The sequence below is a fragment of the Pongo pygmaeus genome, chromosome 9, assembly GCF_028885625.2.
Source record: "Pongo pygmaeus isolate AG05252 chromosome 9, NHGRI_mPonPyg2-v2.0_pri, whole genome shotgun sequence".
In the NCBI taxonomy this organism is placed as follows: Eukaryota; Metazoa; Chordata; class Mammalia; order Primates; family Hominidae; genus Pongo; species Pongo pygmaeus.
Genome location: NC_072382.2, coordinates 44718608 through 44743881, shown reverse-complemented (window position 1 = coordinate 44743881; position 25274 = coordinate 44718608). Strand labels below are relative to the sequence as shown.

The following is a 25274-nucleotide window of genomic DNA, read 5'->3' as shown; positions in this document are numbered from 1 at the left end:
TCTTCATTCCAGAGTTTCTCTCACTGTCTAGTAACTGACATATTATGATGCACAAAAAGTGCTTACAGGGAAAAAAGTGAATTAATATTAATCGACTAAACCAAATAAAATAATAATGAAAAGAAAAAAATATAAAACTAACATTGGGCTGTTATTTTCTATGTGCCAAGTACTGTGCTAAGCATAACAGTAAATATTATCTTGTTTAATCATCACAAAAATATTATGAGGTGGGCACTATTGTTTTCCTGCAGAAAAATGTGATTTTGTAGAATAACCTCCCAAAATAATATCACCAGCAAGTATTAGTGCTCATACTCACATCCAAATCTTTGTGGCTTGAATTATGCAACCATTATACTCTTTTCATCTATTAACTTAGTTTAGAACTTGCTCTAGTGCCACTACCAAAGTCACCTTTTTAGTATAATATAGATACTACATACAGACATTTGAATTTACATTTTATAGCAATAAGGTAAGGGTGCTTGCTTTTGCAATTAAACATTGGCATGATTTAAATTCTTGCCTTTTCTAAAGATGCTAGGTAAAACTTTAGCCTTTATTCAGTTTGTTCATCATCACAACCCCTATCACCACCGCCACATAACCACATAACCATCATCTTCCTTGTCTTATAAGGCATAGTAGTCACTAAGGACTTTCTCTGTTCTAAGTATTGCATTAAGTTATGCAACTCTACAGATTTATCTTAGTCATTGCTTACTGGTCACCAATCATTCCTTTTTTTTTTTTTTTTTTTTTTTGGTCCATTAGTGGCCAGGCTTGGTATATTCGTTATTTGAAAAACTATTAACATATGAGGCAATATTACAGATGTGCTTTAAAGCAATTTTATTGATTTATAAAAAGGCAATATTTACACAAAGAAGTGAAAGTAAAACACCATTTTTCTGTTAGCATTTTCCTAAGAAATGATGCTGGGGAAGAGGTTTATCTGTCTTAAATTTTAATGGGCTGATTCTCTTAAGGAAATAAAATGGAGAATCATGCAGTTTCTTCTCAGTTTGCCAAATTGCTTTTCTAATGAGTCTATGATAGAATTGATATTGAGTTTTGGCATGCAAAAGCTGTTTTAAATTGGCAAATGAAGAAGCAAAGAAATACACAATATTGATGCATCCTACATGTGAAATTGTCTTTCTTATAGCACTCACATTATTATTTTTCTTCAGAATGAATTTGATTTTCCAAATTAGTACTCAGAATATGTACAGTAAGTTGGTTAAAGAACCATTATTATCAGGTATTATCTTTTATAGTTGGTTATTAGCTGCACATTGACACAATTTAGTCAGTTAACTAATAGTTTTTATATTTTGACATTCTTGTCATCAAGAAATGGATGACATTGTATCCAAAGCTCTTGATGCTATAGCCACTGCTTCACACAGCTTTTACTTAGGATGAGGGCATTAGCTTTAAAAGTCCTCCTCTCCTCAGTTTTTATATACTTCTTTCTCCCACTCAGAACTCCCTTTTGTTATTTTGTACCATGGATATGTTAAAAAAAAAGTCTGAATCAGAAAAAAATTGATGATCTATACAGGAAGATCCATTTTCACTTGTTTATTTCTGTTTTGTAATATGTGTTATTGTTCTCTGTATGAAATTGATGCCTGTGTGGTATTACAGCCCTTGTGTTACTTTGTGCTGGAATTCATTTAATATACTAAACCTTATGAAGTTGATATCATTCTAGCCACAGTCAACTTGTAGTACATTTGAAACTGGAGGTAGTAAATATCTTCATTTTAAGCCCTTTTAATTAAAAGCAATTAAAAATTCCCTAACTAGGACTTTGTGACAATTTACCGATGGTCATCTGAATCTAAAATTTGTGTTATCAGTAATAGAAATATCCTGCAATTCAGATTTTCCATAATCGGTTATGGGACTTAAAATTTAATGGTGGGATTAGAATTCTGGTAGGATTCAAATTTATTTTAAAAGCTTTAAAATGCCATTTTATAACCAAATAATAATACATTTGGATGTCTCCTTAAAACCAAATGAAATCACATACTTTCACAATCAGGTGAAAGTGTTTATTCTATTTACTACACACACCCAGCAAATTCCACTGTGCTGCCAGTGGATCAAATATTGCCACTATCATAATCTGTAGAAAGAAGGAACTAGAATATTTAAGTGAATAGAATAATACTGGAAAGTTAAATTATTACAGAATTCTGTGTTTAAGAATAAAAGAAATATTGCTCTTTTTCTTAAAGTCTATCAATAAACAATCAATAAGCTAATATTTTCCTTTTTTAGAATACTATGTGTCAGTGTAAGACTGTTCTCAGTGCAAATTTTTTCCAATCTCTCTTATCTTTATTCAGTGCTGAATAAAAGAACATTGTAAAAATCCCCACATTTTGCTTAAAAAAGAGAATAGTATGCTCTTTTACATGCTCTTCTTGTAGGCTTGTCAAAAGCAAGTATGATTTGTCAACATTACTGAATGTCTATCAGTAAAGCAAATGCACTAATTAATCACATTATATTATAATAGAAATATCAATTCAAAGTATAGCCTTCTAATTTGCTTCTGTGATGGGCAAAACTGGCTGATGGTGCATTGGTACGTATTTCCAAAATTCAGTCAGTTGAAATTGTTTCTTTCTAAAATATTATTTAATCAGATTTGATTAGAAGGGCACATGAAGTGACAGGGTCTCACTTTGACATTCATCTTTGGAGGATAACAAAGGAATGTAGTATAAAATGTTTATCCTTATTTCATTTTTTTTCCTGCTAAAATCACTGTTGGAGGTAGGCCCATGATATTAAAATGTCTAGCCCTTGCTCCATAGTTGTGATTTGTGTTTTTAAATATCAATTATTGACAGGTATCATAATTACAGCTACATAATTATCCAATATTGACGTACCAGTATTAATTAATTGAATAAAACATTTTTAGGGTGAGATTTCCTGAGGGTTTCCTGAGATTTCCGGGGTGAGAGTTCCCGAGACGAATAGCTTTCAAGAGGAAGCATAGGCAGAGTTTTGAGAACTAATTTAAGCTTTTAGTAGAGCTAGATGTATTGAGGTATGGGATGGGTTCTATGACTGTCAGAGTGAAGACTAGATCCTTTTCTGGGAGCACGAGGGATGAGGGTCGTTGGCAAGCTTGTGCTGTTGAGCTGCTTATTCCTTCTGTTGTAAAGGTGTTCGCCTCTGTCTTGTCTTTCAGTCCTCCACAAGCAACCCAGAGAAGTGTGTCTCTGTCTGCTAGAGCTTGGCCGGATTGCAGCCAGGTAGGTCAAACCACTGCAACTATGTCAAGACATAGATGATTTCAGCATCCAAGCAACACAGAAGCTTGCTGGCTTTTCACTGCTAATGTTTAACCTGGAAGTTGAGAAGCTACTCATTCGCGATGATAATATGAACTTCTTGAGGGCAGCAGTTGGCCAAATTAAAAGCGTGCCACCAATATTCCTAACCTCAAGATCTTGTTGTCAAAGCCACTATGTCTAAGCATTTGCTAATATCCTTTAATAAAACACATTTTCCCTCCAAAACTTTCCTGGGGAGGGGAGGACATTGTACATGCAGTTTTATATGACAGTTCTCCTTAGTGGAAAGTCTATTCCCATATTCTGTCTATCTTCCTCCTCCTTCACCTCCTTGCTTCCTTTTTCCTTTTTAATAATTTTCAGCCTCCCTTTTTGTTCCTTTTCTTCATTTCCCTCATTCAACACTTTGCTCTTTTAGTTTCCACTTCTGACTGGGATGATAGTTTAAAAATTATCTACATTTTTATTAGGAAAAGACGTAGAATGTTATCCTTATGCAGAAGCATCTTTGAAACCTGTTTTTTTTTTTCTGTAGGAAGGAAAAACAAGAATTAATTGCAGAAATCATAGCTAAATAAGCAGAGGAAGGAACTCTGTTAGCTAAAGCAACTTGCTTTGGTTTCATGTTTTCCCATTTATTATCTTGCATATCATCAGACAGGGCTTCTGGCCAGTCCATGAAGCCCAAAGAACAAGAAATGAAGATACAAATGTTTGAAGAAGTCTTGATGCAAATTAGAAATTCAAGATTAATTAGAAAATGGTTTCTTATCCACATCTGGGTATACTTTTAGGGCTGAGATCAGATGAATAAGTAAGATAAAGTGAGAACTAACACTGAATGAACATTCTCAAAGAATTTATTAATAAAATCAAGAAAAAAAAATAGGTGAACACACCAGCAATTTACAACATGGCTAGAAAACTTGCTGCCAATTAATAGACCTTTCTTTGATCCAATAGAAAATTAACCTGTAATCAGAATATGTAACCTCAAGTTCTTTAAATCATCATATCAATATAATCTTCATGAATTGTGCATCGGGTATAAATTTCATTTCGCCACAATAATTGGGTGTGCAAAAGATTGCTTTAATGTTTTTCAATTCAAATTAAATATTTTTGAGCCTTACCTCAACATGGAGTGAAAAAAACAATTTGAGACGTGTGAAGATTTTTCTATTTACCCCACACTCTTCCCAGTTAATTGTGGGAAGGCCTCTGGGGGAGAACTCTCTAGTCTTGGTCCTCTCAGATGTCTACTGCTCAGGCATAGTTCAAACTTGTGGCATCTGGCTGTTTCTTAGGACTTCGTTCTCTATCATGCTGCCACATACTTGGGTTCTGTGAAGGAGCAGGATAAAGATATACCTCTTGCTTCTAGCACCCTGCCACACCTACTCCCCCACCAACCTTGGGGCTTCTGGCCTGGAAGACAAATGGCCTTGAGTCAAGTGAAAACCAAGGACTCAGCATCTATTGCTTAAGAAAGGGGAAGTTGGCCGGGCGCTGTGGCTCATGCCTGTAATCCCAGCACTTTGGGAGGCCGAGGCGGGCGGATCACGAGGTCAGGAGATCGAGACCATCCTGACTAACAGAATGAAACCCTGTCTCTACTAAAAATACAAAAAATTAGCCGGGTGTAGTGGTGGGCGCCTGTAGTCCCAGCTATTCGGGAGGCTGAGGCAGGAAAATGGCGTGAACCTGGGAGGCGGAGCTTGCAGTGAGCCTAGATTGCACCACGGCACCCTAGCCTGGGCGACAGAGCAAGACTCCCTCTCAAAAAAAAAAAAAAAAAAAAAAAAAAAAGAAAAAAGAAAAAGAAAGGGGAAGTTAAAAATACAAGGGGTAGGAAATCAAACTAAATAAAATTTCAATAAATGAACTGCTGCCAAGGAAGTGTTCAAGTAAAAGAAATACGGATTGTCTAGAGTTCCTACTTAAAGACAGAATAGACAAAAAACTTTTTTTTTAGTTGATTATCACATTAGAATACTCTAAAATGCCAGATATAATTTCATTACTTAAATATTCAAAATATTTCATCGGATAAGCCTCTTGCTTCTGAAAGTTGTGATACAGAAGTAAACAGACGGGGTTATACTCTCTCTACAATTAGGTGGGATTTATGAATTTTCCTCCCATTTAAGTTTATAGCATTTGCCTTATTTCTGGATTTTATTTTATATGTTGTTATTTTATATTATATTAAATGAGCACTGTGATTAGGGAGCCCGCTGAATAAACATTTTAATTATAGCCAAGTCATCAAAGAAGAAGACAGGCTGCCCAATTATAAAATGCCTTTAAGAATCACCTTTCCTCCAGCTCCGAGTCTGGCATAAATTGCCACTTGTTACAGGATGTAAAACAAATTAAAATCTTGGTTAATGAAAGTGAATTATAATGGCCTTCTCATTTTCAAGGTAATACATTATGTGAAGAGTTCCTCCCACCCAAATATTTTAAAATTGTGATTTGGGTTTGTTCCTTTTCTGACCATGCTTCATTTCCACACAACCTGATAAAAGCAGTGATTATTTACATTACCAAAAAATAAATTATGGATTTTACAAAAGAAGTTCCATAAGGATTAAGATAACCCTTACATTAAAATATTTAATTTGTAAATTTGGCCTTTTATCTTCTTTACTCACTTGGATGGTGTGAACTATTGTGTACTTTCAGCAATAAAAAAAAATCCTAATAAATTATTCATGGTGCTACTATTATTTTAGTGTGTGACATGATGGTAAACAGTTGAATACCAGTAGGATAGATTGAACACTTAAGTAAGAATATCTAAGTTTCTCTCTGGATACATTTAAAGTTTTTTTTTGAGTTTGTTGCAAATTCAAACGTGTTTTACAAACGGCAACCCAATAAACTCAGATCTTACTGTTTTACCCCTGTGTTGAAGCATAATTAGTTGAAAGAAAAAAGGGAAATTTCTCTTAATCTAATTTTACTCCTAAATTTTGCCTTACATACATTAAACATATATCTAAATGCTTAAATTTGTGCTTCTCACAGACCCATAGAGGATTATACACAGTAATGACTTAAAACAGTTTTATGTAGAAATAGAAGTGATTTTGGGAGAACTCTCAATAATCACAACAGTAATTTGCACACAGAGCAGATGAGTTTAGACCTTAATGAAGTCTCCAGTACAATCTTGTGAGTTTTGTTTTTCATCATTGATAGACAATGTATTCTTATATTTGATTCTAAATACTTTTCCAGATTACATAAACATAATTTTAAAACCATAAGCATCACTTTGGAAATGATTCCCAGTGAGTTTCTGATTCTCTGCCATGTTTTCCTCTCTGGGGACACTTAGGAAGCTCCTTTGCGAGCTGTGGGCTTCTCTGAGTTCTGAGATTGCTGAATGAGACCACTTATTTTTGTTCTCATGGGTAAAACTTCCTTTTATTTTCAACTAAATAGAGCTATCATCATTGAAGAGTGAAATCCCTCTGCTAATATTTCAGAAAAATATCAGTTTCTGAATATAAAATATGTGTTTGACTTGTGAAAAGTAAAACTCTGTGTAAAAGCAAGTTAATAAAACCTCAAAGATATTTTTAATGACAGTGCTTTGATATTCATTGCTGAAAACAAAGTTAGTATAAATTCAACATTTTTTGACTGTAGAATTAAATGATCCTTATAATAGAAGTAAAAAAAAACTTTTGATATTTTCGTTTGGGGTCATAATCAATAATCAGTGGTATAGTGGAGTTTTTTATGAATTTTATTTTTTAGTATTTCCTTGATTTTGAGCAAAATTTATGATCATTTAAAAGAAATATACTTTCGGAACATTTTCTTTAATCTGTGATTTTAATTCATGACCTTTTAAAAGGAAATGTTACTTAAAAGAAAAAAATATTCGTATACAAAGATGATTAACTGACCCATCCTATTTAAAGCACTTGAACTAACTGCTGAGAACATCATATACTTTTACATGGTTGAAATTTCCTTCCAAATCTAAATCAATCTTTGAATTGCTTTAAAACAGAAGATAAATGAGGAAAAAATTATCTTGCAGGAATCTATAAACTGTCTGTTATATGCCTTAAAAGGGGCAGTTTCTTGCACTAGGCTGTAAAATTTGTCCGTCTAACCCTAGTAAAATAGGATCCAGATGTCTTTTGTTTGAAAACTCTAGACTACTAAATAGTTTGAGTAAATTTTCTAGTTCAGGCCTCAGTTTGGGGACTTAGTTATTTTACCTAGAGCTCAAAAACTGTGTCAAGTGCCAGAAAAATGAGAAATCCATTCCTAAAACCTCATCATAAAGTCATTAACCACAAGACCTGTTCCCTATCACTTTTTTCAAAAAAAAAATGAGACAAAAATATGTTGCCCTTTGAGTATTCACCGTACTTTCATTATCACTGGGGTATAAAGGTATGAGGATATGATTTTAGTGGATTCTACCTTCTTGGTCTCTTTAGTGTGACCCTTAATTAGTTTGAGAACAACAGCTACCCCATTCTAAAACTCTGAAATCTTGTAGTTGGAAGGGAGTGGAAAATACTATAAATGTGTGAAAACCTCATAGACAAAATAAAAATGTGGAGTGGTATAGAGTTCATGGAAACCAGAATGAAGCAGCCTTTTGGAGAACAGAAAAAAGATCTATTTGATGACTAAGTTGGCTTGCAGGTGCAAGACCCCAACCCAAAGGGAATTTTGTGATTTACAATCTGTTGACATCTCCAGACAGACAGGAAGCCAGTGAATCATATTTAAGTATGCGTTTCAGGACTGGCTGACTTTACCTTCTTAGGCAGTTTGAAGTATTCAAAAGCCAATATAAGCAGAGATTTGGGACTTAGTGTTGATTTTTTATGTTCAGTGGCATAACTAATTTTCAGCATTCCCAGATAAAGAAAAATCTCCAGAGAAAGGTTTTCCATGTGTGACTTTGTTACCAATTTTATTCAAACCTAGTCTACTTTGTTTATATTGGACATAGAGCCAAGTCTGTTGTTACTCGAACATATGTATTATTATTTCACTTTGTAAAAAAATTTAAAAATTGTGCAATCTATTCCTGAAAGGTGGCATGAATCCACCTACAATTACAAATGAAATCATATTTTCCAATTCACCTAATTTAAGTTTCAAATATGATATTTTCACTTATGGATGACTTAATTGGCTGTGACTTGTCACGTCTTAAGTTACTCTAGCCTCACTACCAAGTTTATGCTATTCTTTTAAGAACATTAAACATAACCAAATTTTATAGCTTCCTGGAACTAAGATGGCAGAAAAGTTTACAGAGTTTAAAAGGGGTTGCTTGCCGAATTTTATCCAGTGAGTTAGTAGCAAAGCTGAATTTATAACTTGATCTGCTAAACTCCAGTACTGAGATAGTTCTGACATTTCACAATTCTAGGGAAATTTATTTCAAGAATGACTACAGTAATTTTTTTGGTAAAGAATGTAACAATATTACTTTGTATTTTAACACCTTAATTTTGCAGTTAACATGATGTCATTCAGTGGTATAATATATTCTAAAAACCAAGAATTTTAGCAACAGAACTTTAGTGCTGCAGTTTCCAGATTGTACACCACTTAATTTGTCAATTAACTTATCAACAATCTCAGATGTTGTGCCATGTGTCAGAGACTATACTGGGCACATGAAGTACACTTTTTAATTTCTTCTAATAATATTAAAACATAGAAATTAGAATTTCCATTTTATATTTAAATAAAACTGAGATTCAGAAATAATATATGTCAAGATATCCAACAATGTCAGATGCATTGAAGATGCTCAGTAACAGTTGCTTTTCTAAGATTCTTCCTCTTGCCTCCCTCCATCCACTGCTACAACAGACCTTGAGAACAGGCCATTTTCATTTCTACTTTTCTGATGGAAAATAGACTTATCAAGGTTAAGTGATTTGTGAAATTTTAGAAGTAGGTTATAAAGGAAATAGAAGAATAAGAACAAACTAACCCAAAGCTAGCAGAAGAAAAGAAATAACTAAAATCAGAGCATAACTGAAGAAAACTGAGACCCCAAAATCCATACAAGGAATCAATGAAACCCAAAGTTGGTTCTTTGAAAGGATACCAAGATTGATGCACCACTAGTTAGACCAACAAAGAAAAAGAGAAGATCCAAAGAAGCTCAGTCAGGAATGACAAGGATGACACTACAACTGATCCCAAAGAAATACAAAAGATCCTCAGAGACTATTATGAACACCCTGTGTACACAAACTAGAAACTCTAGAGGAATGGATAAATTCCTGGAAACATACAACCTCGAAAGATTGGATCAGGAAAAAGCTGGAATCCTAAACAGACCAATACTGAATTCTGAAATTGAATCAGTAATAAAAAGCCTAACAACAACAACAACAAAAAAGCCCTGGGCCAGATGATTTCACAGCTAATTCTACCAGACATGCAAAGAAGAGCTGGTACCTATTCTACTGAAACTATTCCAAAATTTAAGGAATAGGGACACCTCCCAATTTCATTCTGTAAAACCAGCATCACCCTGATTCCAAAATCTGGCAAAGACACAATGAAAAAAGAAAACTACAGGCCAATGTGTCTGTTGAACACAGGGGCAAAAATTCTCAACAAAATACTAGCAAACTGAATTTAACAGCACATCGAAAAGTTAATTCCGCATGATCCAGTAGGTTTTATTCCTAGAATACAAGATTGGTTCAACATATGCAAATCAATACATGTAATTTACCACGTAAACAGAATTAAAAACAAAAACCATATGATCATCTGATAGATATGGAAAAAACTTCTGATAAAATGCAACATCCCTTCGTGATAAAAAAAACCCTCAACTAACTAGGCATTAAAGGAACCTACCTCAAAAGAATAAGAGCCATCTATGACAAAACCACAGCCAACATCATATTGAAGCAAAAGCTGGGCAAAAACTGGAAGCATTTCCCTTAAGAAGGGGAATGAGACAAGGATGCCTACTCTCTTCACTCCTTCAACGTGGTACTGGAAATTCTAGCCAGAGCAATCAGGCAAAAGAAAGACATAAAATGCATCCAAATAGGAAAAGAAGAAGTCAAATTATCTCCCTACAAAAACATAAAATAAAACACCTAGGAATACATCTAACTAAAGAATGAAAGGTCTCTACAAGAAGAACCACAAAACACTGCTGAAAGAAATAATAGATGACACAAACAAATGGAAGAACCAATATCATTAAAACGGCCATACTGCCCAAAGCAATCTATAAATTCCACACCATTTCTATCAAACTGCAGCTGTCATTTGTTACGGAAGTAGAAAAAAGTATTCTAAAATTCATTTGGAACCAAAAAAAAAAAAAAAAAAGCCCAAATAGCAAAAGCAATTCCAAGCAAAAAGAACAAAGCCAGAAACATCATATTACCTGACTTCAAGCTATACCCTAAGGCTACGGTAACCAAAACAGCATGGTACTGGTACAAAAACAGACAGAACAATGAAACAGAATATAGAATCCAGAAACAAAGCTGCCTACCTACAGCCATCTGATCTTTGACAACGTTGCCAAAAATAAGCAATGGAGAAAGGACTCTCTTGTTCAATAAATGGCACTGGGATAATGAGTATCCATAAGCAGAAGAATGAAACTGGATCCATACCAATCACTATATACAAAAATTAGCTCAAGATACATTAAAGATTTAAATGTAAGACTTCAAACTATAAGAATTCTAGAAAAAATCCTAGGAAATACTAGGATTTCTAAATACTGGAGTAAATCTGCAAAAGCAATTGCAACAAAAACAAAAATTGACAAATGGGACCTAATTAAACTAAAGAGCTTCTGCACAACAAAAGAAATTCAATGGAGTAACAAGCAACCTACAGAATGGGAGAAAATATTCACAAACTACACACCTGACAAAGGTCTAATATCCAGAATCTATAAGAAACTTAAACAATTCAATAAGCAAAACCAAATAACATCATTAAAATTTGGGCAAAAGACATGAACAGACACTTAAAAAAACATACAAGTGGCTCCAAAACATACAAAAATATTCTCAATATCACTAATCACCAGAGAAATGTGAATCAAAACCACAATGAAGCCAGGCACAATGGCTCACATCTGTAATGCCAGCACTTTGGGAGGCCAAGGCAGACAGATCACTGGACCCCAATTTGAGACAAGCTCCACCTCTACAAAAAATTACAAAAACTCCACCTTTACAAAAAAATACACACAAAAAATTTAGCCAGGCATGGTGGCATCTGCCTGTAGTCCCAGCTACTCAGGGGGCTGAGGTTGGAGGATCGCTTGAGCCCAGGAGGTCAAGGCTGCAGTGAGCCATGATCACACCACTGCACATCAGCCTGGGTGACAGAGCAAGATCATGTCTCAAAAACAAACAAACAAGCACATCAGCCTGGGTGACAGAGCAAGATCATGTCTCAAAAACAAACAAACAAGCAAACAAAAAAACCATCAGTTACTGGTGAAGCTGCTGAGACAAGGGAAGACTTATGCACTGTTGGTGGGAATATGAATTAGTTCAGCCACTGAGGAAAGCAGTTTGGAGATTTTTCGAAGAGCTGAGAACCACTATTCAACCCACCAATCACGTTACTAGATATATACCCAAAGGAAAATAAATCATTCTACCAAAAAGACACATGCACTCATGTGTTCATAGCAGCACCATTCACAATAGCAAAGACGTGGAATCAATCTAATTGCCCATCAATGGTGGATTGGAAATGTAAGACATAGAATACTATGCAGTCATAGAAAAGAATGAAATCATGTCATTTGCAGCACCATAGAGGCAGCTGAAGGCCATTATCTTAAGCAAATTAACACAGAAACAGAAAACCCAATACTGCATGTTCTCACTTATACATGAGAGCTAAACACTGGGTACTCATGGGCATAAAGATGGGAACAAAAGACACTGGGAACTCTAGAGTGGAGAGCAAGGGAGGGAGGAAAGGCTAAACAAAAACTACTTATTTGGTACTATGATCACTACTTGGGTAATGGGATCATTTGTACCCCAAACCTCAGCATTATGCAATATACCCACGTAACAATTCTGCACATGTACCCCTGAATCTAAAATACAAGTTGAAATTATTTTAAAAATAAAAAAATTAAGTAGGTCAATGGAACAGTTAGTTCAAAATCTAACTCAGAGAAGAATGAGAAACAAATCTTAATGTGAGTATTGTTTGTACTTGTCAAGAGCAAGGTAACCAGATGCTGTCTAGAATTCAGCATAATCAATGATTACTAGAAAACTAAAAAAAAAAAAAAATGTGTTCTAGTTTTGGACAAGGTTAAAGTCTTCTAGATTAACTTGTTTTGGTCAAGAATTTTTGTACATTTAATACTTACATGTTTTATTAAAGCCTTATATGCAGTTAGGTATTCAAAACCATAAGACTGAATTTATATTAAGAACCTTATTTTTATATGAGAATAGAGAATTTTTTTTACATTCAAATGGTAGCTGTTAGGTAATTGCCCTGTGCCAAGGTCTTATGTGAGATGCTTGTGATTCTTGGAATGAGACAGACAATGATCTCTACCACTACAGAATTTGCAGTCTAGCACGTTTCCCCCATTGTCCTGTCCCATAAACTGGTACCTATGTACAAAAGATTAGAAATATGTTCAATGGTGCCTACAGTCTTTTAGCAAGTGATATCTATGTAAGTAAACATTAATCTGTGGACTAGAGGCTGTTCTCAAAGCAGTAATTGTTCAGTAGAATTGGGCTGACTAGACTGTTTTGTTTAAATTTTCCATCTCTCAAAGGGCTCCTAACACATAGTACCCCCTCTTTACTATCAGAATTCTGAAACAAATAGAAAATAAAAGACTTGCATATCACCTTTACAGCTAAAAAGATCCAAGCCAATAGACATGCTTAGTGTCTTTAACAGAGCTCCAGAATTAGGCCAATTAACTATCTAGTCACAAGCAAAGTGGGGGTCCATGTGGAGGGCTCTCGGTGGACAGCTTCTTACCCAGAAGTAGGGTAAACTAAGTAAAGCATGCTCAGTGTATTCATAAATTTACTAATTTTATAAATCCATTTATCTTGCAGTGGATGGGTAATGAAGCAGAAAAGCCAGGAATAAAACTACTTGAACATCCATTGCAAAAACAAAATATCAAGAATAGGGAAATTGCTTTCCCCTAGGAGTATGTACTGAACATATGTGTAATGATATCAGTTAAAATAATAAGCAGTTAGAATAGGACAATTACTTAAGGTTAAATCTAATGATGTTTTCATGTACTGTTCAATAAGAAGTACTAAAACATATTGTCAACATATTCTCTACCTATAGTTTATTTACTTCGTAGATTTTTTAAAAATAGATTAAAATGTAGATAATAGTAGATTAAAAAAAATGTTTTTAAATCTCCAAGTGACTTTTCCCCTCCTTTTTAACACCCAATCACCTGCTTAAAGTCAGAGAAACTGCGTTTAAGTCTTTATCCTGCTCCTCGCTAGTTATATATTTTCTCTAGATCTCTATTATCTGTAAAAGTGAAAGGGTGTAAGTTGATGATCCCCAAAACCCTTCACAACTCTCAAATTCTAGAATTATTGTTGGCCTCCCCCACCTAGGTACAGTTGATATGTACCTAAGAAACCAAATCTAATTTTATATTTAGCTAAAGAAATATATGATTACAGGAGATAGTAACTATGTCTCTCCCTTTGAACTTTTCTGGCATTTATAATTTGCAAAACACATTTTTTATACATTGTTACTCTAAATTATGTCTCTGTTTCCTCTATGCTCTGTTTCCTCTATTTGTTTCCCAAAACAATATATGTGCTTTCATTATGCTATTCCTAGGAGCACAACCTATGACCCTGTATAACCCATAGTACAATGTTCTGGACCCATAGGAAATATATTCAAAGTTAATTCTTTTCTGCTAAATCATTTAAAGATGTTTATTTCTGGGGAATGCTGTTTGCAAACTTGAGTCTGACCCTTTGGTTGTATTTCTATTTTTAACAAACTTAGGTTCAAAATAGTTTAATTACAGCACTAGTATCAGTAAAGCTGGTAAATGTGAATGCTGAAGACCAAATTTTACATGGTTATTCATGTTGCTGTTTCATTAACATATTGCATTGAGTGTTTTTATTTATTTTTAGTATACTATATGTGTCCATATATGTACACGTATGCATACACAGCAGGTATACATGTTTTTCCTCTGCTTAGAAGGATACTAATTCAAGAGCTTACCATTTCAATGCCAGAAAAAAAGTGAATGTTATTTTTAAAAGTCAGCGATTTACTCCCATGGTGCTTGTCATCAAATGTAATATAGGGTAATTTTATCATTATAAGTTACGCATATGTAATGATCCAGTGTCTTTTTAAAGGTATGGTGTGGAGCCTCCTGGTTTGATAAAGCTGGAAAAAGAGATTGAACAAGAAGAAACACTTTCTGCCCCTTCTCCTTCACCTTCTCCTTCATCAAAGTCTTCTGGAAAAAAGAGTACAGGAAACTTACTGGATGATGCAGTAAGTAAAATCAGTCAGACTTCTTACCAACGGTTAGTCTTTCTTGCACTACAAAACATATTCTGTGCAATCTTGTATCAGTCTAATCTTTACCTATATCAATTTTCTTGAAATTTATTTTAAGCCCATATGAAAAACTTTGTAGTCCTACAATTCATTTTGAGATTCAAAACTGAACTAGTTGTTCAAAATAAAGTGTCATTTAATGCTGCAGGCCAATATCTAAAACTTTAGAATAATAAGTCAACTCCCTGAAAATTGTATTTGAAAACATGAAAGTCTCTTTGTCACTGGATCACGATTCCCCCTTTCACAGATAAGAAGTCTGAAAACAAGATCTTGAGGATTGTTAAAGAAGGGAAAGTAAATGTATGATAGAGAAGTTAAGTGCCCTTTATGGACTACCATTGTTTTTCAAGTGCTCTCATATATGAAAGGCAGGTTCCTTCTTGAGGAATGGAAACATAGAAATTGAGTAACCTGCTGAGGGGAGGAGAGGAGCTTAGATTCCAACAGAGTTTTGTCTAACTCTTCAAGGTCACTCTACTTAGAAGAGCCCTTGAGTCACAATTTTTTGGTAGTTAGGAAATGTTTTAACAGAATCACAGTAAACTGTTTTTAGGTATAACAGCAAACATGGTGAATTAAAACTCTCAAGTGACCTTGGTTGTCTGTTAAGTAGTTTTTGGTTATGAAAAGTAGTGTGCTTGAGTATGTGTGTGCATATGCCCTCCACACATATATTTTAAGTGCAAATGTAAAAAAAAATTAATAAAGGAGATAAATCATGAGTGACTGGGATGTTGTTTATGCAAAGTTTGTATTTTGGGAGTTGTAGTTGCTTATTAATTTTATAGAAAATGGCAATGCCAGAGGCATTAGACTGACGTATGTCTCACATACATGGGGAGAGTCCTTAGAAACTAGCACCAACCACAATGCCAGCTGTAAAAATAGGCAGAACTGAAAAGGACTGGTGGTCCATAGCTGTGAGTTTCTTCCTCCAGGATATGAGCAGAAAAGAGCTGGGAAAATGGTTAGACACTACAGGATGCAGAAAAAGAGATTTCTCTGACTTCTGCTTTTCTCCATGTGACACGATCAACTATATTGCAGATTTAGATGAGCCGAAATATAACAGTTTTTCTGATAGATTAAGAACCCTCATTTCTGTTAAGGGCAGCAAGCATATTAGCTCTTAAAGGTATCTTAGCTAGTTTAATTTGGTTTCTTCTGGGTAACTGTTCAATCACTCGGGAACTAAAGAAGAACAGGCAAGACATTTTGATTTAATGCTACTGAAAAGGATTTTAAAATCACATAACTTTTTCGAAGAATTGGTCATATACCTTGCTTTTCATAGGATTTCACTTTTTATTTTGTAAGGAAATTGAGTAACATTATATTAATAGTAGATAATGATTTATTGTTTATATATTGATGAGAACATTTTTTCTTCTGTGTCAATTATACTTTTTTGATTAGACTTACTTTAGGGTAAGATGTACCTCTTGTCTTTCTGTTATAAATATATTTCCCTGGGGCAAATATACTTGCTTATAGTCCATTTCCTCTCAGCTATCACCTTCATTCATTTTTTTTAAATGCCTTATAGTCAGGGTTCCAGACCACTAAAGAGTATCTGGCTAATGTCCCTCTTATCCTCCTATTGAATGAATTACTGGATCAAATGAATTTTTTTAGTCCTGAGATTATGAGATTGCTTCCTGGTATTTGACACTGTTGACCACTCCATTCTTGAAATGCATCTCTACAACATTTCTGCTACAAGAAGGATAAAACTAAATGCACTTTGGATTTGATTAAAATTATATAGGGTGCTCTATAACATCTAGGGTGAAACCCAAGCTTGTTCACATGTCATATAGTCCATAGCCCTCCATGTTCTGGCCTACTGTGTGTTTTCTGGCTATTTTGTCTGCTGCATTAGTCCCTGAATTTTGATGTAGCCATTGTTGCTTTCTCACCATACTTCTGCCTACTCACCTGTTACACTACTTTTAAACACCTTTCTATCTTTTAAAATTCAGGTTGCGCTACCCCCTATATAAAGATTTTTCTGGTATCTCTCATCCCAGGTATAACTGGCAAATCATTCCTTGGTGCTGCAAGTATTTGTATCTATTTAATGAAGCATTTACCTTTTTGGGCACAAATATCCTTTCATCTCAAGGTGCAGACCTTGTACTCAAAGACAAAGACCATATTTTATCGATCTACATCCAGTACTGTGTTTTTTGGATAAATTATCAATGTAGCTAATTAAAGTTTAACCTTCTCCCTAATTCTGTTTCTCCAAGTTGGCCACATGCTCTGGAAATTCATGCACCTTTCATTTCTACTGTAGCTTTGTAGAGCGCGGAGATGCTGCCACCTGAAGCTATTTCTGTGAACCTAGAAGTAGCTAGGATGATTTTCTTTCTTCACTAGCTTGTTTCCTATCTGGCAATCCTTGAGGGGGAGAAAAAGAAGAGAGGGCAAGAAGGTGATAGGAAAACTATGAAAAGGACTTCAGAGTTTACCAATACTCCAGTTCAGAAAAAGAGAGTGAAATAAAGATTTTCCATACAATAGTAAGCCAGTCAGTCAATATATGGTGGTTCTCCCCTACTCTCAAATTGTATGCTCTCAGTTGAGAACAATGGAATGGATTTCACAGGAGCTTTAAACCTTCTTTAAAGTTTACCAGAGTTTAGAACATAAACATCTACTCAGTTAAAAGTTTTAATCGAATGTAGGAAATATACAATGTGGATATTTCTGTAACTTTGTCAGCTAGAATATTATGTTTCACAAGTCTTTAAAATGGCATTTTTCAAGCAATGTTTGATCAAACACACCATGGTTAAATTAGGTTGAGAAATACAACTTACTATATATAGATGAGGACTATAGTCCTCATCCAGAGTCTGGTGATAAACTTTGGCATATCAAAGGCTCTAGTGAGTTCCATAATAAGATCTTGTTTAACCTGGAATCTTCTAAACTTATTTGACCACAGAAGTCTCTTATTCCTTCATTTTACACTGGGGAAAACTGCATTGAACTATTTGCATTCTGTTTGATAGGTTTTTTTACTGAAGTGTTTTATTTCAGGAACAGTGGAGCAGAGAGAAAAGTAATTTGAGCTTCACTAATGTTTTAAATCAGAAATTAATACATCTAATATAAAAGGAAATTGTTCCTATAGTAACTGCTTCACTGCATGTGAGGCACATATAGCAGTTCAGGGTTGAAAATGATGTACTCCAACGTGGGTTTTAGAATAGAAATATAAAATAGAGATTGCTTGCAGAGTTTCTGCGTTTAGTTAATAATATTGGCTATTTTTACTCTGGGAAAGCTATTATCTGCCACCCCAGAATAGAAAAGAAAGAGGAAAAAGAGAAAGAGGAGCAGTAAAAAAAGGAAAAAAACAAGAATAAATAAAGAAAAAAGAGAGAAAGCAAAAGAAGCAGATCTGTGTTAAAATATTATATTCCAGTGAACAGTTTCAGCAATAACTGCCAGTTTTGAAATCTTCAATGTTTCTTCACATTTCTTTGTTTGATACTTAGGTGAATAGTGGGAAAAAATAGGTGACCCTCTATGTGGAAAATACATCACCTTCCTTAATCAAGATATCATGAAAGAAACACAGTGGTTTCCATTCAGATTAATTTATTCTCCAGATGTCCTGATAGAGTGATTCAGCTGTGATAAAACAGTGGAGTCAGGTTTAGTTCTCCTCTTCGCTGAGCTAGTTCTCACACAATGAATTGAATACAGTTTTCAGAAATCATTCTTACTTTCTTCCTCTTCTCCATCAACTTCCTCAGTCTGGGGATGAGAGATAGTATAATTCTGAGTAATCAGGCTCCTCTTGAAATCCCATTTCAGCAGAAAACTGGCTGGGTTCCTAGCCAAAAAAGAACACCTGCCAGACTGACTTTTCCCTAGGTAATGTAAGAAGCACAGATGTCACCAGTCACTGTTTACTTAACAATATATTTCCACTGGCCACAGTCTGGCCTTGTTTCTTCCATTTCTGCTTCCACCTCTCATACAACTACAAAAACAGCCCTTGATTTTTAAAATCAACTCCATTTTCAAAGCTAGAAAGGCATTTGAGAAGGGCAGGCCACTTGAGAAAATGTTTCTTATATTTTACTTCATTTGATACCAAGAGTTTCTGTCTTTTGTCTAAGAACACTGCAAAGTGGAAATACTTTCCATACAGACTTGTGATTGTCATTTTTTAGTGGAGGAACCAGTTGAACATCAATTTACTCTTTGGTTAATTACCACATGGCAGCAAAATTGTGCCAAGTATTATCCTCCTAAAGTTCAGGCCTCAGGCCATGTGCTTTCTTGATGCTGTCAGTCTGATTTTCTTCTGGATGATCAACCCCTTCTCCCAATGCCCCTCCCTTTCTTCATCCTGGCTTTCCTCATGGAAGCCCTTAGTTGTGGTGATAAGGAAAACGGTACCACTTCTAGCAATGGCATAAACATAATTTACATACATATACACATATTTATATTTAAACATATTCTATAAACACATATAGAAAAAGATACGCATAGACAAATACTGAAAACAGGAACTATAGACAACATTCATTGGTCCTGTGACCCTACCCTCAGTCCCAGAATGTTGTTCTGCATTATTGGAAGGAAATGATGTGATCATTATTCAACTTTTGTACATCTTATTTTATTATCATCATCCCACTCAGAAATAACCTTTCAAAAATCTCTTAGAACAGAAATCTATTAGTGCTGGGGTGAATGTATCTATAGACCAAGTATAATATGATAGAACAAACTCAGAACACAAAGTAATTGCCCTAATCCCTAACTTAATGTTAAGTAGTTTTCTCATTTTTTGATGAAAGCTATTTCTAAGGTTCTTTGAATCCATGATTATTTTGTTCCTCTAATTTCCCCCTGTGGCCTGTATAGATTCATGTTCTTATATATCTATTTAGTCAATGTGTATTTAATGAATATTTATTTGCCATTAAGATGTGCTTTATATCAATGATTTTAAAATACAATGAAATACCATCTTAACTCTAAGGGAACTCACTCTAGCAAGAAGACATTAAAGTTAACCACTAAATGAGATACAATATGCTATGATAAAAATAAGTGCCAAAAGCCATAGGTTTATATGTCAGCAAAATTAAGGACGGCAAAAAGGACTAATGGCAATGTATATATTAAATTTGGTTCTTTTGTTCTTTTCCCCCCAAAATAGTGTTGGTTCTCTTTGTATACATCCTCATTGAGTCATAATTGTACATGTGATAAATTTATGAGATAAATTTAATTTCAGGGTTTTTTCCTTTTTTTAGTTATTCTTCTAGTGTCTTATGCTTCAAACGTTCTGGAACATTTCTTATTCTAGGAAAAACAAGTTGTTTAATTCCTTTACATTAAGATGCAATTGAGTTCATGTTTTACTCTCTGCACAGTTTTTGCTTAGAAGGCTGATTAAAGTCAAAAATTGAATTATTTGAAAGAATGATTGCATTTCTTTCATGACATAAATGTAGACATCATGACATCTTCGTGGAAGAATTCGGGTGAGGAAAATCCAGGCCAATTTCTAAATTTGTTCTATCTAGCTTCTAAATGCAGACTGCACATCATTTACAGCTATCTGTTTCTTCCATGGAAACTTTTCCTCAAAACACAGGAGATTATTGTTTTGGGTTGTTTGGTTGGTTGGTGAGTTGAAGAGCAGACAGAGTCGGTGGCTCCCAGTCAGGGAAAACATAAACATAAAATTGTTCCTAAAATCATGGACTATTATATTATCTCCTAGTAATCACAACTATTCATAAGCTTTATGCACATATCATTTAGATTATGTATTTTTAAAAGAGTGGGAGAATAGATATAACAGGGATAAAAATCTGATATTCAGGCATCGATTACATAGAACACGTATAAGCTGTAAAACATGGTCAAAGAAGTAGGGTTTGATAGGTAGGAATTACTGAGATGGAGTGAGTTGCAGTAGGTAAATCTGAGTAAATGAGAGATTAATTCTTAGAGAAAATCTTGGAGTTCAGAATAAGATGAAACAATAGTTTCCTTTAAAAAAAACAACTTGTTAAATTCACTCTCATTTATTTTGAAACTGGGTAAAATTAATATAATTAAAATTATACTGAAGTAACATAAACTCTATGTTAACATACTTTCTACTCTAGTTTTCAATAGGTTGACCTTGACAACCCAAATGTGCATGGTCTTTTTAGTCCTCCAAAAGTAGGAACCCAGCTGATTATGTATAGTCTATAATTTCAGTTGATTTCCTGCTCATTATCCTCCAGCATCATCACTGTCATTAGCTAGCTTATGCCTTAGTGCAGTCATTTGCCTTCAGATGTCTTTGGGGCCTGAACTTTACATGGTTATGATTTAATGTGATATTCCTATGCTCACATGATGTCCATAGATAAAGAACAAGTTTAAAGTCATTAAGGGTTCAGGGGCCGTGGAGTCCTTGGAGCAAATTAACATAAATGCAACCTAATTAGGAAGAATGAATGTGCCTGCTCTTCTATTTCAGGTGAAACGAATTTCTGAAGATCCTCCTTGCAAATGCCCAAACAAGTTCTGTGTGGAGCGGCTCTCCCAAGGAAGATACCGAGTGGGAGAAAAGATCCTCTTCATTAGGGTAAAGTTTTACTTTTCACTTATCTTGTTCTTTATGGGAACATTCAGAATTTGAGTTAGAGGAAGAGCAGGAACTTCCATATGGTGCTTACATTTAAAGATACGTGGTATGAATTTTTTTTAAGTAGCATACATTATAATGTACTACTGAAGTCTAAATAGAACTGTTTTTTTCTTTGTACATATGCCAAAACGCATACACAGCAAAGACACTGTGGAGATCAAATAGCATGAAGAAGCCTTTTCACTTGTGTTCTGTTTTGCTAAGAATCAAGATAATTTAATATCTCAAAGTAAGTTTGTGACTTTTACTAAGACCAATAATTCTTTAAAAAAAAGAAAATGAAAAATACAGATACATTCCTAGAAATCTGCAGTTGTAAATAAAAGTAATTTTCTGCTTTATGGTTTAGTCATTTCTAAAGGAAGAGAGGTTGTGATTTTTTTTAAAACTATATTCTTTCCTCAGTTGAAAAAGTTAAAAAATATCCTGCTCTTTTGTAGAATAGAATGATTTGAATATGAAAATCTAGCACCAGCAATGTGTATTCTCACAATACTCAAATCTGCAATGACTGTTGAAATTTTGCCCTTGTAAAGTTTTCTTAATTTCTACTTTTGACCAAAACTTATTTGTATAACAGGTCTTTTTAAAGGCTCTGCAACATGTAGTTGAAAAAAGAAAGTTTAATCATAATTTTATCCTTAAAATATAATGTTAATGATTTTGAATTTTAATCTAATTTTAGATTAGTATTTACTAATATATTTCTTAAATTTCCAGGAAATAATTGCTATTCTGTTTTGGAATAGCAGCAAAAAGGATATAACAATGTGTTATTATTGGAGTATGAGACAGATCTGCGTAAATGGCCTCACTAGGAAAGGCAGTTGTCTGAGTTGCTTATTGTTCTTTTGTTCTTTATTGCAAGGATAGCATACATATTTTGTTAAGTCAAACTGCCTGCTGTCACGTTAGTACATTAAATAATAGTGATCTAGAATCTCCACAGATGTGTTTAAATTTTACCGGGTTGACCTTTCTCAATTGATAATCAGTCTCCATTAGAATATTAGGCCCCAGAGCTTAGAATCAAAACATAGAGAGTCATTTGTTTAAACAGTTATTTGTTTTTGTAATAAAAGTGTTAATAAAACGCATGATTAATAAATTATATACTTCTCCCTCCAACGTAACCTAATATCTTCAGTCAAAAATATATATTACATATGTTTATTTGCATCTGAGCTTTCAGATGCAAATTTAGTCATTTGTCAAGGATTTTAATGTCCACATTTATGAATAACATGTTTTTATAGTCCTCACTATATAAGGCAAGTTTTTTGAAGTTCCATTTTTCTTTTCAAGAAATAGTTATCTTTTTATTAAATCTATTCATGCATTATTTATAGAGAAATTGAGATTTGCTGTACTGAAAAAAATTGTATCAAATTTCTTAGGGATATTAATTTAATATCAACTAATACATAAGAACATATTGTGCACACTCAGTTTCTTACTTCTAATGTTCCACGTGAACCTGCAATAAGAGAGTTAACTGTGACGTGGTTATTCACTGATTAGTCCAGCAAGTAATGGCATCATGCTATTATGATGTGTTTTAGAATAATGTCTTAACGATCTTTAATCATTTATTCTCTTGATATTTGTACTATCCACATACAATTTTACTATTTTTATAGCATTTCCCTTTAAAATAAAACGTTTTTTAAAAACTTAATTTTTAACAAAGATAAATTTCTATCACTGCCTAAATTACAAACCAAAACTATTTGTCAAAAAAGGAAAACATTCTTGAACATATATTGATTGAAATACTTATCCTTTGGCTTGTCATGAGTTCATTTCCACCCTGAAGGAGTAACATGACTCTAAAAAAGGCTCCTCTATGTGTCTGGTTATCCTTGGAGGCTTAAAAATTAAAATTTCATAGGCAGGTCACATGTGCCTTGAATTGTACATTTTTCCCTATTTCCTCCTCTGTGTTAACTAGAAAAACTAAACATGTCTCTTTGATGTGCATATGCTTATGCTATTACTTTCAATTTGTGGTAGGGGCTATATTTAATTGATTGCCATTCTGCTCCTTACTCATGTAAGGAACTGGCAGTTACTACTCAAAAAATCTCATAGGTATTGAATTGGTTTTCAAATGATCATATGGTTGTCACTGCTAATGTTTTAACTGTATTTCCTTGAACCCCTGGAGTAAGTAGTAAGTGCCTATAGTCAAATTCTCACACATAATAGGTGAACAACTGCCTCATAGTGTCTTCATGGCAGTTCTTGCATTTCTTAAATTTGTATTTTTCACATGGGCGTATTTTAAAGTTTGTCACATCTTTTTTGAGGCTGCCTAATATGATCATATTTACTGGCAGTATTTATGTATATTATTCTATAAAGTGTACATACAATGACATATACATTGTGTCTTAACATTTGTCCCCTAGTTAGTTGTTCACCCTGAGAGCAGCAGTGTATTCATGTGGTCATAATGAACCTGTCCAATGCAAAGAACAATTCAGGGTCACTTAAGGCTAATGAGACTGTTTACCTTTACTTAAAGATAAAACAATTACCAGAACACTAACTCAGTAAGAATTATTCCTTAGGAAATCATAGATACACCGGGCACCGTGGCTCACGCCTGTAATCCCAGCACTTTGGGAGGCCGAGGTGGGCAGATCACCTGAGGTTGGAAGTTCGAGACCAGCCTGACCAACATGGAGAAACTCCGTCTCTATTAAAAATACAAAATTAGCTGGGCTTGGTGGCGCATGCCTGTATTTCCAGCTACTTGGAAGGCTGAGGCAGGAGAATTGCTTGAACCCGGGAGGTGGAGGTTGTGGTGAGCCAAGATCATGCCATTGCACTCCAGCCTGGACAACAAGAGCAAAACTCCGTCTCAAAAAAAAGAGAAAGTCATAGATACAAGATTCTTTTGATAAGCCTGTGCCTAACACAGTTAACTCTTGACTGATGTTTAACTAAGCCAGAGTTAACAATTCCATTGCTAACCACCTTACAAAGTTTGTTGACAACACCTAATCACTTTATGTGTCAACTTATGATTATGTATGTATATGAACATATCTTCCCTATACATTCAAACAGATACAGTAACAACAACTATGAATGAAAAAATAAGAATGCCTGCAAATTTCAAAGGAAGACTGGGAAGATATTTTCTGCAGAGAATATCTTTACTAAGCATATGTCTTGTCTGTGGATTTCTGGAAACCAATGTATGAATAGATACTTCCCATACATGGCTATCTAATCTGTAGTTATGTATTAATAGAGCCATCTATGTACTTTTGTAGACAGGCTTGTTTATGTTCATATATCTCCATTTACAGGTGAGGATTAATCCATGCCTAAATATTAAGAATCCTTTAGTACAGAGAAAAACCTCTGAGGATTTAGGAAAACATCCTAATAATCCATTGCCAAATGGGAATTTTTTTTGTTTCTAGCTTATGAAAAATAATTTGTCAAAGCCAAATTTTTGCCTGGTACTTTCCAAAGAGCAACATTGTTTTTTTGAACTATCAAATGCAGCTAATTTTTATCTATATTGTGCAGATGCAAATGTACTCTCCTCCAAGATATAAATATTTCAGTTATTTTTCAGTGACTTTGAATTTGGAGAGTGATGATAAAACCTG

General features: G+C 34.2%; 1 protein-coding gene across 15 annotated transcripts in view; it reads left to right on the top strand.

Moving 5' to 3' along the window:
* The window catches only part of GAS2 (growth arrest specific 2), a 180175-nt gene that overhangs the window by 102347 nt on the left and 52554 nt on the right, over positions 1-25274 (top strand). For all 15 annotated transcript variants that reach the window (XM_063671054.1, XM_054438137.2, XM_063671051.1 and 12 more), the window contains 3 exons: positions 3224-3287; positions 14747-14888; positions 21475-21582. In XM_063671054.1, coding sequence (XP_063527124.1) covers positions 3224-3287; positions 14747-14888; positions 21475-21582 — 314 coding nt within the window. The remainder of the gene's footprint in view (positions 1-3223; positions 3288-14746; positions 14889-21474; positions 21583-25274) is intronic.